This window comes from Phascolarctos cinereus, unplaced genomic scaffold (genome assembly GCF_003287225.1).
Source record: "Phascolarctos cinereus isolate Bilbo 61053 unplaced genomic scaffold, phaCin_HiC Scaffold_726;HRSCAF=1367, whole genome shotgun sequence".
In the NCBI taxonomy this organism is placed as follows: Eukaryota; Metazoa; Chordata; class Mammalia; order Diprotodontia; family Phascolarctidae; genus Phascolarctos; species Phascolarctos cinereus.
In genome coordinates, this window is record NW_027556098.1 from 103,534,805 (window position 1) to 103,552,633 (window position 17,829).

Below are 17,829 nucleotides of genomic sequence, written 5' to 3' on the forward strand. Positions count from 1 at the left end.
TAGCAGAATGCTCTCTTATAAGAGCTTGACAGCATAAGCAAATACCGTGTGAAAAATGGCCTTCATTGAGTTCTACACTAATTTTTGATGTTCAAATGAATACCACAGACTTACTGAAAAACAATGCTTTGACTTTTAATGGCTAGAGAACATCATCTAAGAACGTGGGCATTTTGAACAAAATTTTGTTTGCTTTTGCTTTGTTTTGAACAATCTTACTGAATCCTCTTAACATTCTTCTAGCAAATACATACAACCTGAAGCTATTGGGATAATGTGTCCAATTTATATGATGAGATTAGTATTTACCAAGGAGGCTAATGATTTGGGGATTTTGGGGTAGGAGTATTATTTTTGGGTTCTTTTCCCTTCTGCATATAATATATGCCTTTCAAAGCTTCACTCTTTAAATACACAGATACAGGTTTACAGGACCACATTCTAGAATTCTCTAGTTTTTAATTACACTGTTCTTCCTTTCTTTATCAGGCAATGATTTCTGTCTTTAAAAAAAAAAAGGTAAACTATCAACTATTAGGAGTTTTTCTTAGAATCTTGGAAGACATATTTGAATAGATAAATAGAGAGAAAGAATTATTCCTAGTTGAACTGTACCTTTGAATAAATACAATTGCTGCTATTTGTCTTTGGTATCTTATGGAACTAGACTTCAGCTAGTGTTCACAATTGCTCTCTTTACTACATTTATTTTTATCATTATACATATTTATATATGTATATATGTGATGAGGTATGACTGTTTTTGTGGAGGAAATAAAAAGTGAAACAGGTGTTTATAAGGAGGCTCTCTTAAAGAAGAAAAGACTTTAGATTAATATTTAAGCTACTAATAGTTTTTAATAGGTTTCAGCCTGGAAAAAAAAATCAAACATTTTAGTTTGGGTTAGGATCTGGATTAAGCTCACTATTCTGTCAGCATTAACTGCTTAATATGCCTACTGCTAATTAGTCCTTCCCTTCTCCTTCCCCCACCCCACTTCCCCAACTCACTCCCCCCACCTCCCCCAAAGTCATAGTGGGGAGTGCACATAATTCCCTGCGGTAGACAACTAGATAGTTTGACGCTCTGAACTTCGGGTGCATTCTCTTGAGGTTCCCAAATGGTAGAAAATCCACTTTGGGGTGAGGGTGGGAGGTTGGGGAGGAGGGAAGTGAGAGCAGAGAGGAAATACTGGCTGACTAGGTGAAGCTTTCTTGTGGGCTTGAAAGAAGAGGACATGGGTTTTTAATCCAGAAAAAGAAAACATCAGTCGCCCCTGTTCCCTCCCACCTCCTACCCCTCATCCTGTTACCTCCCATCAAGACTAGATCAATATTTTATCAGTCTATCTATCGCTAGCAGATTCCTAGCGCAAACCAGTGGGGGAAGTCAGACAGCGCCCAGCCTGTAGTGAGTGAAACATTAGCCAGCCCCAGTAGAGGTGGCTTTTAAAAGGTTATATAGTCTGCCTTTTCTCCCTTTTTTTCTTTTTTAAATTCCAGCCAGGCGCTACCTCTAAGGCTGCCAGCGAAGGAGACAGCGCTCGGTGCCCACCATGCGGGGCTCTTTGGGACTCGCCCTGCTCCATGCATTCCCCTGGCTCCTGGCTGCAGTGCCCCAGCTCCCTCCACCATACGGGGGGCAGCCTAAGAGCTTCCCCCAGGCTCGGACGAGGAGTGGCCGCTCCCAAGATACTGCCAGGGGAGCCGATTTTGATCGCGTGTACAGCGGGGTGGTGAACCTCAGCACGGAGGAGATCTACTCCTTCAATTACACCAGCAAACCAGAGCAGGTAAGAGGCTTTTCTATTCCAAGTCTCTTGGGAACTTGCAAAATCTGTGAGCTTGGAAAGGACAGTGCTGCATCTCCATGTCCTATATCCCCTGCAACCGAGGTGGAGAGGAGAAGAACCCTTAGTCCTTTTCTCTTCCGAAGTCTGGATTTCCTGACATATCCATGTTCCACAAATTACCCATCAGACCAGAGGAGTAACTCTTCTTAACCTCCCTTCTTCTTGGTGCCAGGTCACTGTCATTTTTTCCCCCGTGCTTTGCAGTGTTCCCACGCTCCGGTTTTTTGCTTTCATTTATATCTCCGAGCCTTTTCTGTGGTCCCTCTCCCACTCTGGGCATTTTTCTGGGTAAATCTCGAATTTTATTATTGGGGTACCACAGAGAGCACCTTTTTCCCTTGAAGTAAGGACATGCTGGGACTATCATTTCATTTGTGGTTAATGTACTGCTTCCGTCAAGCCTTACTGATTTTGATGCCAGGAGGGGAGATCTGCTGAAAATCAAAACTGAAAACCAGTGCAAGAATAGATGAAAATAACAGAACCCATGAAGCTGCATATCATAGTAGCCTTGGATTTTGGGAGTCAGACAATCTGTGTTCATTTTCTGACTCTGCCATTTGCTAGCTCTGTGACCTTAGGCAAGTCACTTAAACGCTGATGCTGTCGGTACTGCATCATGTATAAAATGGGAATAATCAAATGTGGTTGTGTAATTCCTATTAAATAGCATCAATAAAGTGCTTTGTGGCCTTACAATGATATGTAAATATATGCCTGTTATTCCCTGTTTTCAAATATTATTTTCATATTTTTATGCTTTAGAAACACCAGCAGATCCAATTTTTAAAAATTGGATCATAGACTACTAGTTGATTTTTCCAAGGACTGAGTAAATGCTGATTGATAAATTGGTGAAAATTGTAAATCTATTGCTGGCAATCATACCAATAGCAAGTTTATTCCTTAACCATAGATATGCTTGTACAGTATAATAAAATGCATAGAGTTAGGTTGTCCTCTGAAGAGAAACCCTTTGGGGACAAAGAAAGAAGAATATTCTTTTAAAATACTCTCCTCCATTGGCTAGAGGGGACAGTTGCTAAAACCATTTACATATTTCCTATCACATGTACTGTGTATAAAAGCTTAATTTCCCACCTCCGAGTGTTTGTGTTAAAAGACAAGAGCATTACTGCAGAATCACAGCGATGCTCCCTAGCCAAGCTTGGCTCAGCCCCAGTTACATCACACCCCAGGTTTGTGAAGTGAGGAGACAGAGCCATTCAATCTGGGAAAAGTTGGGAGGAGTGGTTGCAGTTCTTATTCCCTGATCTCACATAACATCATACTCTCTTTCTAATGTGCGGTTACACAAACTGGCTTCCTTCCACCCCAATCATGAATGACAGTGGGATGCTTGGTTGCAGGTTGAACCAGAAGTAAGCTTGGAAAATACCCTTTTCTCTCCTGTGAGTGGTCAGTTCTCTGTCATTCATTGGTAAGGAAGCTCAGATAGTCAGGGGGTAGAACACATCATTGGAGGATGTGTTGGTACTTTCTGCAAGGTAATTACATTATGGGGATAGAAAGTTCATAAGAAATTGTGGGCCTTTGTGCAACGAGCTATACAGAGCAAAGAATTATTAGTGCACAAGTGCCTTAAGAAACAGTTTTAAATTAATAAAAATAAAAATTTAGGCTGGTCCTAATTTAAAAGATTAGAAAGTTAATAGTGTAGATACTACTTGATTTTTTTTGACAGTACTGTTTCACTGAAGCAGTGTGCTGTTGTGGCAAGAGCAGGTTTCTTAGACTCAGAAGACATGGATACAAGGCCTAGGCCACCTGCAAGGTATATATAACTAGGGAAAAGTCACTTAACCTCTGTGGGCCTCAGTTTCCTTATCTATAAGATGACAGGATCAGACTAGAGCCTTTCTAGTTCTAATGTTCTGTACATAGATATTGTTATTTTTATGTTGGTCTGTAACAAAAGTTCAGTTTCTCTCAGTTGTTTTCCCATAATTCTTTAATATAGAGGAGAAAAGAAAGGAGCCTTTCTTCCCCCTGTTTGTTTATAACCATGTAAAGGGAGGAAGGTGCTTCTGAGAACTATTTCTTCATCACTTTTTTCTACTGTATCGTCCACACAAAAACACCAACTAAGAGATATATTCAGCCAAGCTTGTGTAACCCTATTTAGGCAAATCCAACATCAGAAGTCCTTATGCTGTACAAAATCTTTAGCAACATAAACAGATACAGTGAGTAAAAGAAGAAATTGAGGAAAATAATGATTGGATTGGGCAAGTTGGAGAATAACAGGCACTCATTTTCTGAGATCTACTTTAAAGGAACACAGAAATACAGTACAGTTACAAGGATGTTCCATGCTTCTGGGACAAAGTCAGAGGTGATATTGTCAGGCCAACAGAAGATGTCTGTCTGGAATGGAGAATATAGGACAAGGTTTATTGCAAGATGAGAATAACTAGTTTGGAAGGGACCAGCTGATGAAAGCAAGAGTCAGATATTTGTATTTGATCTGGAGATAGGAAGCATCTAGATGAAAATCTAACCATTGTGTCAGACTTTCTCTTCCTTATAGAGTTATGTGGTTTCAGAGATACCAGTTGTTCCACATAGGTTTTTAAGCTTGCAATGTTTCATTGGATTTTAGAGCTAAAAAGCATGGGGGACAGAGGAGGGTGAATGATGATCCCGGGGAGAATCCATAGGAAAGAGTGATTGGGGAACATGAGAATTAAAAAGCATTGTCATTAAGTCCAGTGGTTCCCCACTGTTTCTCCTTTGGCAGTCTGGGGAAGACCTTCTTCTCAGAATAAGGTTTCTAAGTGCATAAAATAAAATACATAGGATTATAAAGGAAACAAAAGGTTACTGAAAATAACTAACTTAGACTTCAATATAGAAGCCTTATTCTAGAGTCAGGGGATCGCTAGTTACAAGAAGAATGGGATGAGGGCAGCATAAGCTGCTGGAGCAGCACAGAGTGAACAGAAGCATGAATTTGTATTTAGTGTAGAAGAAAAAGTTTAACAAATTCCTGAGAGGAAGAAGTTGTGAGTTAGCCCTAGGGAAGAAAGAATGGGAGGGGAGGCAGCTAGGTGGTACAGTGAATAGAGCACCGGTCCTGGATTCAGGAGGAGCTGAGTTCAAATCTGGATTCAGACACATAAAACTTACTAGCTGTGTCACTTAACCCCCATTGCCCAACCCCCCCAAAAAAAGATTTTTTTTTAAATTAAGAGGGAATGGGAGGACCACTCAAAGAAGAGAAGGTATGAAGAGCATGGAAAGGAAGAGGACCTGAAGGTAGAGAGGTTAACTAGGAAAAACATCAAATTTAGAATCAAGAATCATGGACTTGGATTCAAATTCCACCTCAGCTTCTTGAGTACTTGATTTATGTGATCTTGAGTTAAGTCCTTTATCCTTCCCAGGCTTCAATTTCCTCAAGATAACCTTTCCAACAGCAACAATAATAGAAGCAGTACTTTTATAGTGCTTTGAGGTTTACAACGCACTTTACGTATTTTATCTGCTCCTCACCTGGGGTGGAAGTGTTATTATTATCACCATTTTACAGATGGGGAAACTGAAGCAGACTTGCCCAAGGTCACAGAGCTTGTAAGTGTCTGAGGCGGGATTTGAACTCAGGTCTTCCCAACTCCAAGTCCAGCACTCTACCACTGTATTGCTAAGTTGCCTGATCTCTAAGTATCTTTCCAGCTCTAAATTCTATGATTCTGTGATCTTAGAAATCATCTGGTTCGACCCTTTCATTTTGCAGGTAAGGAAACCAAGGCCCAAAGAGGAGCAACCTGCTTCAGGTTACACAATAAGTTAATTGCCTCACTAGGGAACAGAATCCACACCTCCTAACTTCCTGCTAATGTTCTTTTCCTTATGCCACCCTGCCTCTAAAAATATTTTTATGTTGTTTATCTATTTGATATATCCACCTTTTAATAGTGTATAATATTTCACACTAACCTGAAAATAATGGGTAGCTTTAGTAATACTTTAGCTCTATCTCATCTAAGATCTACAATATGTATTTAGATCTAGTTATGCCAGTCTTCTGAAGGCAAATTTTATACTTTCTATTCAGTCCTTAATAGTACTACTGGAATATATTTGGTCTATTGTGTTTATATTCGAATGATAAATTATAGCTTTATAAACAGCTAATTATGTTTACAACCCATATACCAACTGAGGATCCTTGACCTCTCCCCTCTGCCTGTTTCATGTATTTAATCCTAGGGCTCCCCTCCAATAAAAACCTACATGGTTCATATTTGTCCCACCCTGGGGACACATTCAGGCCCTGGAAATGTTTGAATTTAACTTCTTTCAAATTCTCCTCTTGTAATATTCAGTCCTCACTTCTATCCTTACCTTGACCCACCCATACAAGCACTACTACTACTACTAAAGATAGGATCAATTTAACACAAGGAATATAAAGAGCCGAAAAGGAGCTTAGCATCTAGCCCTTTCAGCAAAGGAATAGGACCATTCCTCTTCTCCCTTACCCAGAGGGTCAGCATTCATCACTGCAGTCACAAATTCATAATCCCAGTTGAAGGCCACACAATAGTATGAATGAAAGTTGGAGATCACAGTAAAGGCTGCACCCACCTCTCCCGGAGGGTCTTGTCTCACCGAGGTGGGAGGCCAGTGAGGTCCAAGAACAGCAGCAGCAGCCAGCCTCACAGCAGGAGGCCTGCAGCAGGGCTCCAAGCCTGAGGCAATCCACTGGAGGGGGGGCCCCACCTTCCTGCAAACCAGCAGCCCCCTAGGCATAAATTTAGAAGAGGATAATAGTGTCAAAATGTCCTCAAAGAAAAATGTAATTTGGTCTCAGGCTCAAAAAGAATTCCTGGAAGAGCTAAAAAGAATTTTAAAAAGTAAATTAGAGAAATAGAAGAAAAATTGGGAAAAGAATGAAAGTAATGCAAGGCAAAAGAGTCAACAGCATGGGAAAAGAAATACAAAAATTTACCAAGGAAAATAACTCCCTAAAAAATAGAATTGGCCAAATGGAAAAAGAAATACAAAAGTAAGAGAAGTAGAAGAAAAATTGGGAAGAGAAATGAGAGTCATGCAAGAAAATTATGAAAAATGAGTCAACAGATTGCTAAAGGAGACCCAAAAAAAAACTGAAGAAAATAAGACCTTAAAAAATAGACTAGACCAAATGGCAAAAGAGGTCCAAAAAGCCAATGAGGAGAAGAATACCTTAAAAAGTAGAATTGGCCAAATGGAAAAGAAAGTCCAAAAGCTCACTGAAGAAATTATCAGCTAACTACCCTGATATAATAGAACCAGAGGGAAAAATAGAAATTAAAAGAAACTACCAATCAAGTTTTCAAAATGAAAATTCCCAGAACATCATAGCCAAATTCCAGAGCTCACAGATCAAGGAGAAGCTATTGCAAGCAGCCAAAAAGAAACAACTCAAATATCACGGAGCTACAGCCAGGATTACACAGGATTTGGCAGTTTCCACATTAAAGAACTAGAGGGCTTGGAATATGACATACTGGAGGCCAAAGGAATTAGGATTACAACCAAGAATCACCTACCTAGAAAAATTGAATATAATCTTTCAGGGGGATGGGAAATGGATAGTTAATGAAATGGAGGACTTTTAAGCATTTCTAATTAAAAGACCAAAGCTGAATAAAAAATTTAACCTCCAAATACAAGACGCAAGAGAAACATAGAAAGGTAAAAAAGAAATAAGAAAGAGAAAACGTAAGAAATTCAATAAGGTTAAACTGTTTATATTTCTATATGACAAGATAATATTTGTAACTTAGCAACTTTGTTATTATAAGAGCAATTAGGAGTATATGCAGACAGAGGATGTGGATATAAGGTGACTTTGATGGTATGATATACTAAAAAACAAAATAAAGGGGTGAGAAAGAAAATTGCACTGGAAGAAGGGGGAGGGAGATTGAATGAGATAAATTATCCCAGATAAAAGAGGCATGAAAAAACTATTATAAAGGAGGGGAAGATGGGTGGTGGGGGTGTTGGGCAAAGCTTAAACCTTACCCTCATCAAAATTGGCTCAAAGAGGGAATAACATACATATTTAGTTAGATATAGACATCTATCTTACCATATGAGGAAGTAAAAAGGGGCAGGGATAGTAGAAGGGGGACAGGGGACTGATAAAAGGGAGGGTACATTGGGGAAGGCAGTGATCAGAAGTAAAACATTTGTGAGGAGGGGAAAGGGTTGGGGGGTAAAAGAGAGAGGGGAATAAACAAGCAAAAAATAACATGGAGGGAGAACAGTTATCATAACTATAAACGTGAATGGGATAAACTCACCCATAAAATGGAAGCAGATAGCAGAATGGATTAAAAGCCAGAATCCTACAATATGTTGTTTATAAGAAATACATTTGAAGCAGAGAGATACACACAGAGTAAAGGTAAGGGGCTGGAGCAGAATCTATTATGCTTTAGCTGAAGCAAAGAAAGCCGGGGTAGCAATTATGATCTCAGACAAAGCAAAAGCAAAGGGAGAGATAGAATTTGGTACTCAAAAATTTGAATAAAAATGTTAAAAAAAATTAAAAGGATGTCTTCTTAGAGAAGGTAGAATTTTAGCTTAGACTGAAGAAAGCCAGGAGGCAGAGAAGAAAGAGGGAGAGAATTCCAGCAATAGGGGACTGCCAGTGAAAATGCCCAAAGTTAGGAGATGGATTATCTTGTTTGAGGAACAGCAGGGAGACCAGTGTGGAAAAGAGTTAAGTGTAAGAAGATTAGAAAGGTAGGAAGAGGCCAGGTTATAAAAGGCTTTTAAAGCCAGAGGATTTTATGTTGATCATGGAGGTAAAAGGGAGCCGCTGGAACTAGTTGAGTGAGGAGGCCAGGGTGGGAGCACTTGTGACATGGCCAGACCTGCACTTTAGGTTAAGGAGGCAAGGAACTTAGGAAGATACTGTAGAGATGAGGTGGTTCACCCAGGGATCAAGATGAGGTACAGAGGAGAATATAGTCAGTGCAGGGATGAGGGCCTGGGAAAGAACAGAGGGTGGAGGGATTAGTAGTCATGGTGAGGACAAGAACAGAGATAGGGGTCATAAGGCAGAGGGAAAGATAGAATGATGAAAGATTATAATCAGATAAAGGAATTTCATAGTTCATGAACGTGGAAGTAGAGCCCTCATAAGTGATTAGCAAGATCAAGGGAAGGAGTAGGTCATGTGACAGGAGTCAGCTGAGGAGCTAGGACATTGGAGTGTTTGAAGCAATACATGTCAAAGTCCCCTAGCATGACAGCAGGAGTTGGGGAGGAGAAACAAGATTGTGAGCCAGGCCTTGAATTCATTGAGGAAGAAAAGAGGATGTCCTGGAAATAGGTAGATAATAGCTACCAGAATCTTGATTTGGTGATAAATATGGATTGAATGAACCTCCGAGGAAAAGAGGTTACTGAGTTTAGGTGAGAGAGGCTGCAAGTGAGAGTGAGGAGCAGGGAAGTCCTATCCCCTGCCATGGCGTATGAGTTGGTGGATATGAGCAAAAGTGCAACCAGGTCTGGAAAGAGTGGCCAAGGGTGGTGTGCCAATAAACAGAAGGGAGTCAGCACCAGAAGATGAAAGACGTGAGAAAGGAAAAGATTTAAGATGGAACCAGTTTATTACCTATGGAGAAGGTGTTCAGAGGCACAGTGGATTAGACGGGTAGATTCTGAGAAGGATGGTGGTGGGGTGGGGTTGAGGGGGGGTGGGAACAAGGGGGCAGACAGTGGGGAGACAGAGAATGGGAAGGTCAGAATCGCTAGGAGAGGAAGCAGATGAGCAAAAGGCAGGATAGGAACATATGCTAAACATTGCAGAATGAATTCAGGCAGGTTATCCTCATCCCCAGGGGACAGGCAGCTGGTATAGAGGTCTTGTAGACTGCAGAGTGAGCCAATAGTGGAGACTGAGTGGTACGGCTGAGACTTCTCATGCTGTGGAAGTTTCAGGCTAGTATTCAGAAATCGTTGAGCCAGCCTCAGGACGGAGTCATCCCAGGACTCAGGCCCCTTGTTATTTAGAGAGTGGCGTGTTCACGGCGACCAGCCAGTTCAGTGTTCCTAATCATTGCCATGATCCCACAAAACTACCAGTCCATTCTATCATGTTTCTTTTCCTGAACATGTGCTTTAGGCCTATAGCATTATAGGAAAGGATTTTTAGAGAGTGCTTGGCTCCCTTCACAATGCCCTGAGTCCTTTGCTGTTGGTGCATGTCTACTCTACACAGCAAGAGCTCAAAACACTTTGAGCATAAGCTCACTTCTCCCCTCTTATTTATGGTAGGAGCTCTTAACCTTTTCAGTGTTGTGGACCCTTTTGATAGTCTAGTGAAGCCTAGGGACTCCTCAGAATCATGTGTTTCGCTTATATACATAATTGAAGGAAATGCTAAAATTCAGTTAAGGATTAATAAAAATAAAGAAGTAATTTTTCTTATCCTAGTTTGTTGATTCGCTGAAATCTATCCATGGAAATTTGAATTTGAAATTTGAATTTCAAATTAGAATTCCTGATTTGAAAAATGTGTATTCCCTGAATACAGGGGGAAATTAATGTTTTCTGTCTCCACTCCATCTCAATTCATGTTATGGAGCTGAACTTGTTTTTGTTTTAGGAGAGAATCATTCTCCCTTGATTAATTTGGGGGGCTCACTGCCAGCTCCAATAATTTTCTGTTACTCTGAAAGTGGCACTTCAAAATATCAGAGATATAAGGGACAGCCCTTATATAACTGCAAGAAAGTTATTACATGTAACTGTTACATGTAACTAGGATCATGCCCAATCCTAGTATGTTCTCATAAGTGGGTTCCACACCTCGCACAATACTTGCACTCATGGCCACAATAAGAATGGGGCTAATGGACAAGAAGAGTACATATCTTTTGAGAATTTTTCTCTCTGAGATTACATAAATATATTCCTTGATTCTCATGTGAGATAATCAAGCTCATTATCTCCTTTGCTGTGTACAAGCTCTTTGGTTAATATTAATCATTTTTTAAAGTTCTTTGTCCAGGATAAAAAATATAAGCTATTAACAGATAGTTCTAAATAGAAGAGTGGGTAGGTGGTTCAGTGGATAGAGTATAGGGCCTGGAGTCAAGAAGACTCATCTTCCTGAGTTCAAATCCGGCCTCAGACACTTACTAGCTGTGTGACGCTGGACAAGTCACTTAACCCTGTTCACCTCAGTTTCCTCATCTGTAAAATGAGAAGGAAATGGCAAACCACTCCAGTATCTTTGCCAAGAAAACAGCAAATGAGGTCAGGGAGAGTCACACATGACTGAACAACAACTAAATAGAACTGTAAGAAAAGAGAACTGTTTTGTTGGGATTTGTTTTTATTGAGAAACTATTAATGAAAATGGTAAAGCTGAGATTTAATATTTAAAATGTCATTGGCGTCATTACCACCACCTGTTTATAAATAGTATTCACAACGGGCCGGATGTAATACAGCTTCATTTCACACACAAAAGCTGCCCTAATACATTAAGAATTTAATTTCCTACTTCCCCATGAGACTTAACTCTCCTTTGTTATAATGTATATAAGTTGACATAATTGCTGATTCTTTTTGCTTCAAAATAGTATATGTCCATCCTAACTGTTAAATTAAGAAAATTTGTCTTCTGCTGTCACTGTCCCAAATCCTATGCTAAATCCAAATTTAAGTAGAGAATCATCTGGCAAAAAAAAAAAGGATCCTCCCATAATTTTCACAGTGAGATTCACTCTTTGATTCAGCAAACTTCTATTACATAGCACTACTGGGTAAAGCATGGTACCAATGCTACACTTTAGCCAAACTGGTCTTGTTAATCCTCATAAATAACAGATCCCATCCCATCCAACCTGTTGTTTTGCAAAGTTGTCTGCATGCCTAGGAAGCGATCACGTCTTCCCCACGCCTGCGTCTTAGAGTCCTGACTTTCCCTCAAAGCTCAAAGGGTACTTCTTACACGGGGTTTTTCCTTATCCTCCTAGATAACAACACCTGCCCAAAATATTACCTTGGTTTTCTTTTATATCAGTGTTGCATGAACTGACATGTGCACATGTTGTCTCTCGATTGAATGTAAGGCCACAGAAGACAAGGAACAGTTTCATTTTTGTCTTTGTCCATAGCATCGAGCGCAGCACCAGGCACATGAAATGGTGGCTTAATAAATGCTTGTTCGTTGCACTTGGAATGAGAACTACTCATGAGAAATACTAATACTAAAACTAAAGGGGAGATATTTCTTGCCCTCAAGGAGTTTCCAGTCTAGTTATGAGAAGATTAAAGTATAAAAATAACAATAAAACAAAAGAGAACAGGATAAACTGACCTCTAAGAACTATCTTATCTCTAAATCTTATGATCTTAAACACACAGGAGAAGTACAAAGAAAAGGATATTTGAGTTCTGGAGTAGTCAAAGAGCATTTTCAAATAATCTTTACAAAGTGCTTTTCTCACGAAGCCCTGTGAGGTAGAAAATGCAAATATTATATCCCTATTTTACAGATGAAGAAACTGAGGACCAGAGAGTCTGTGATTTGTCCAATGTCAAACAGCTAGTTAAATGTCAGGGCCAAACTGGAACCTGGGTCCTTTGACTGACCCTAAACTCACAGTGCTCTTGCTATTATGTCATATTTTCAAGAAAAAGAGACTTGAAAAGGTTAGTAGTGGAAATGGGTCTTATGGTATATGTAGAATTTTGTCAGGCAGAAATTGAATGTGAGGTGGTAGGGCAGGGTAGCAATATTTCAGGAATCGATAAAAGGCTCATAGGAGACAAATTGAAAGACACAATTTCTTACTGAAACAAAAACCCATTTTTTTGAAGAGCAATATTTTTCCTGGGATACCATATAATAATAATAATAACAGGCAGTTATATAAGCATATATGGATATATCCATATATATATATATATATCATTTTGAAGTTTATAGAGAACTTTATATACATTATATCATTTGAGCTTCACAACAAGCCTATAAAGTAGGTGCTACTGGTATCTCCATCTTACACAAAGGAACTCAGGCTTGGAGAGTTTCAATGCCTTGACCATGATCATATAATTAATTAGTATAAGAGATAGCATTTGAACCCAGGCCTTTCTGACCCCAAGTCTAGCACTCTATATCCAGTGTGCCACATTTATTCTTATGGTGAGTGTATTGCCACAAGTCATGGAATACCATAGTTTCTGAAGAATTACAGCTGCAGGTTACCTGAAGGATAATGGAAAGGTGGATTCTGTGTATGAGCAGGCTGTGACATATTGCCAACAAAGTACTGCAGGAGAGGCAATTTGCTGGGATATCACTAAAAGAAGTGTATCTCTAGAAAAGTATTTGAGCCAGTCATGTAGCAAGGGCAAGGAGCAGTTAGCATATAGCCCGCAAATTCCACTGGCATCCATGAAACCTGAAGACATAGAGAAAAAGGTATCCTGCATGTTAGGTAAATGCATATGGAAGATTTATTGGAGAACAGGGACAAGTGATCACACAGGATGAGGAAGCACAGGTGGGTTATGATCTCCACTGCTGGAGAGCATGCCCCCACATCTGTCCTAGTATCTAAGTATATAAGTAATAAATGTAATTAATACATTTCTCTATTATATGAGGGTATAGTGTGGTTTGCATTTTGACTCCCCAGTTAGATTGTGGGTAGGGACTGTCTTTTGCCTTTTTTGATATTCGTAGTGCTTAGCATGGTGACTAGCACAGGTAGGGGCTTCGTGAATGTTTGTTCACTGACTGACTTGACTCTCCTTCCTTCAACCCATACTTCAGACCTATCCCAGACTAATCCGCCTCCTATATAGATATGGTCATGCCATTCTTCTGCTCAAAACTCTTCAGTGCCTATTGAGTAACTACCAAGAAACATCGAATGCTATTGCTTTTCAAGGACAACCACTATCTGGTGGCATTCTACCTTTCCAGACTTACCTTATCCTATTCTTTACTGCTTGCCTCCACCACAAGCTTTTGCATTTGCCATACTGGACTACTCATTGTCATTTGTTTATGTTCCATGCTGTCCTACCTACAGGTCTTTGCTTAGGAAATTCTCAATAGCTAGAATGCCTTCCTCATATTCTCACCTCTTCACCCCACTGCACACCACCTGTTGGATTGTAAATCATATTTTATTTTATTTTATTGTCAGCCTTCTTATTTTATTTTTTACCTTCCTCCTTTCCCTCCCCCCTCCCTGAGATGGTAAGCTGTCAGATATAAGTTATACATATGCAATTAGGTAAAACATTTCCATATTAGTCATTTTGTGCAAGAAGACTCGAATAAAAGAAAAAAAGTGAAAAATAGCATGCTTCAGTCTGTATTCAATCAATAGCAATTCTTTGGTGGTGGATAGTATGCTTCATCATTAGTCCTTTGGGATTATCTTGGATCATTGTACCAATGAGAATAGCTAAGTCATCACAGTTCTCCATTGAACAATATTGCTGTTACTGTGCACAACGTTCTCCTGGTTCTGTTCACTTCACTATAGATCAGTTCATGTAAGTCTTTCCAGGTTTTTCTGAAATTATCCTGCTTGTCATTTTTTATAGAACAATAATATTCCATTACAATCATACGCCACAGCTTGTTTAGCTGTTCCCCGATTGATGGGCATCCCTTTACAAATCATATTTTAAGTCCCAATTCAAATCCCACCTCCTCATGAAGTCTTCCCCTGCTTCACTCATAGGAAGGACTTTATTCTTCTCAACAACCTCTCCAAAACTTTGCTTCCTTTTATTAGACTTATGATGCATTATTTTGCATTATAGCTACATATTTTACATTCTCCTATTCTAAGCTTTGTAACCCTATACCTAACACAGCATTTAATAATTGTTTGCTGAATTGGATTGAATCATTTCAATCATTGTTATCCTGGTCACCCTTGCCTGGCTATGTTCCAATTTGTCAGTGCCCTTCTTAAATTGTGGCAATAAAAACTAAAATGTTCCAGATGTGGCCCCATCAATGTAGAGTTGTTCTGTATCCTGTTATGTGTACAACATATACAATGCTCTTCTCAGTGCAGACTAAAAACATTCATACTAAGTCCTCCTTCGCCCATATACCTTTGAATTCATATAGTTGGATTAATATAGTTGAGTTGAAGAAATGATTTCAAAAAGAGAATCTTCTTAAATCCTATCAGAAAATTCTTTTAAATGTGGAGAAGACTTTAAAATGTTATAGCACTTAAAATGTATCCATGGGCATTTTGAAGTCTGTTAACAAGGACTTGAAATTAAACTCTGGAAAAGAAGATACCAAAAGGGAGTATGGCAGAGTATGACAGGCTGGCCCCTAGCTCTGTGTTCTGGCATACCTGTAATCCCTCCCTGGTGCCCTGGAGGCTGAGTCTGGTGGAGCTATCAAAGGGAGTTTTGAGCTGCAGAGGGCTAAGGTGCTATCAGGTATCAGCGCTAAGTCTAGCACCAATATGGTGAGACACCTGCCTCTATGAGGAGCCAGGAGTCACCAGACTACCTAAAGAAGGACTAGATGGGTCAGAAAAGAAGGTCAAAATTCCGGAGCCAATCAGTAGTGGGAAACAGTCTGTGTGTAGTGCTTGTGGTAAAGCTTGAGTAAGATAAGGAGACCTAGTCTCCAAAAAAACCCAGCCCCCTCCTTCCCCCACAGCAAAAATGCCCCCAAACAACTACCTTCTTCCTGGGAGTTAAAAAGATCTACATTTAAGTCCCCACATCTGACCCATAATGTCTGTGGGACCATGGACAAGCCATTTAACTCTAATCGCCCCAGGCAGCTCTTTTAAACTGGGGTGGGGACGGGTAGGAAACAAGCATTTTTTATTGCCTACTATATGCCAGGCACTGGGGCAAGTACTTTACAATTATTAAGCCATTTGATCCTCACAACAACCCTGGGAGGTGGGTGCTAGTATGGTCCCCATTTTAAAGTCAAGGAAACTGAGGCAGATAGAGGTTAAGTGACTTGCTCAGGATCAAACAGCTGGTAAATATCTGAGGCCAAATTTGAGCTCCGATCTTTCTGACTCCAGGCTTCAGCACTCTTATTCACTATACCACCTAACGGTCTCTAGAGAGAAAGGCTCTATAGATTGAGTGCTGTTCTCTACATTGGTAGGGAGAGTTTCCTCACTAGGAGTTCTCCATCTAGTATGCTTTAATGTAAGCCTTATAACAGCATCTGCTCTTTGAGCTAGGGTAGGACAGTTCCTTTCAACCCTTTTTAATTCTTATCTTGTACCTTGGTCCATGTACATTAGCCCCAAGGCAACTTATCTGGTAAGATTGAATGTCCATGAGTGGTGCTGGTGACCTTTGTTCTACTTTCTTTCCACCAATGAAGTCACCACACTCCCTACATGCAGTGCCTGGCACATATTAAGCACTTAATAAGTGCTTATTGATTGATTCTTCAGTACGATACTGTGCTCAAGAACACAGGCAACCTAGAAATCAGCATGAGTATATTTATAGAGTCAGTCTTCTGGTCCTAACTCAACAGGATCAGAGTATAATCAAAAGCCCTTGAGAGAAAATTCTTCTATCAGACAAGTCAACAAACATTTTTGTTTGTTGCTAATAGCTATGGCCTTGAAGCTAAAATGAATTGAAAACATAGTAAGTACCATGTTATCAGTTGAGTATGGTTAAACTATTGATAAAATTGAAGGCAATACGAAAGCCAGTACTTGGTTCTCATGCCTAAGCATCTGTAGATTTACTTTTTGATATTTGGTGAGATGATATTGCTCATACTATTCCACCATCATCCTCCATCATTAAAAAATTTTTTTATTAATAACTTTTGCTTTTATATCACCTTCATTTCCCTAAGTATTTAAGGTGGTCCAGTGGATAGAGCTCTGGGCCTGGAGTCAGGAAGACCTGAGTTCAAATCTGACCTCAGACACTTTCTCAGACACTCTGGGCAAGTCACTTAAACCCTATTTGCCTCAATTGCCTCATCTGTAAAATGAGGATAATAATAGCACCTACCTTGTTGGGTTGTTGTGAGGCTCGAATGAGTTGATAATAGCTATTAAAAGCTTACGACAGTGCCTGGCATTTGTAAGCACTATATTAATGTTAGGCATTATTATTTCTCTCCCCTACCTTAGTAGACAGTCATTCTTACAATGAGAGAGAGAGAGAGAGAGAGAGAGAGAGAGAGAGAGACAGACAGACAGACAGACAGACAGACAGAGACAGAGAGAAATAGAAAAACAGTTCAACAAAAGTAATCGCATCAGCTAAGACTGACATATGTAATGTTCTAAACTTATAGTCTCTTATATCTGCAAAGAAGGGAAGAAGTTGCATTTTATCGACTTTTATTTGTGGATAAGCTTGGTCATCATAAAGGAACAGTGATCAGTTCCAATTTTTTTCATTATGTTGTATTCATTGTGTATATTGTTTTCCTGGTTCTGCTTATTTCACTCTGTATCACTTTATGTCTTCTCATGACGTCATGTGGTCCTCCTATTCACTGTTTGTTACAGTACAATAATATTCCATCGCATTCATATAATATAATTTGTATAATTGTTGGGCATCCACTTTGTTTTCAAGCTGTTGTTATTTAAGAAGATCTATCGATATTAGGACCCTTCTTTCTGTCTTTGACCTCAATGAGGTATATGCTAAGCAATGAAATCTTTGGATCAAAAAGCATGGGCATTTTAATTATCTTTTTAGCATACTTCTAAATTTCCTTCCAAAATGGTTGGACCAATTCACAGCTACATTAAGATTGTAGCTTTGTCTTTCTACAGCCCTTCCAACACTGACTATTCCTATCTTTTATTACCTTTGACAATATGATGAATGTGAGGTGAAACCTCAAAATTGTTTCGATTTATATTTCTTTCATCATTAGTCATTTGGAGTAGTCTTTTACGTGCTTACTAATTGCAGTTCTACTGAGAACAGT

The 17,829-nt window shown here is 39.5% G+C and overlaps 1 protein-coding gene across 1 annotated transcript in view; it reads left to right on the forward strand.

The window, feature by feature from the left end:
* Positions 1 to 1,284: 1,284 nt before the first annotated feature.
* The window catches only part of SIDT1 (SID1 transmembrane family member 1), a 166,268-nt gene continuing 149,723 nt past the window's right edge, over positions 1,285 to 17,829 (forward strand). Inside the window, exon 1 of the mRNA XM_021007140.2 lies at positions 1,285 to 1,793. Coding sequence (XP_020862799.1) covers positions 1,557 to 1,793 — 237 coding nt within the window. The 5' untranslated portion in view covers positions 1,285 to 1,556. The remainder of the gene's footprint in view (positions 1,794 to 17,829) is intronic.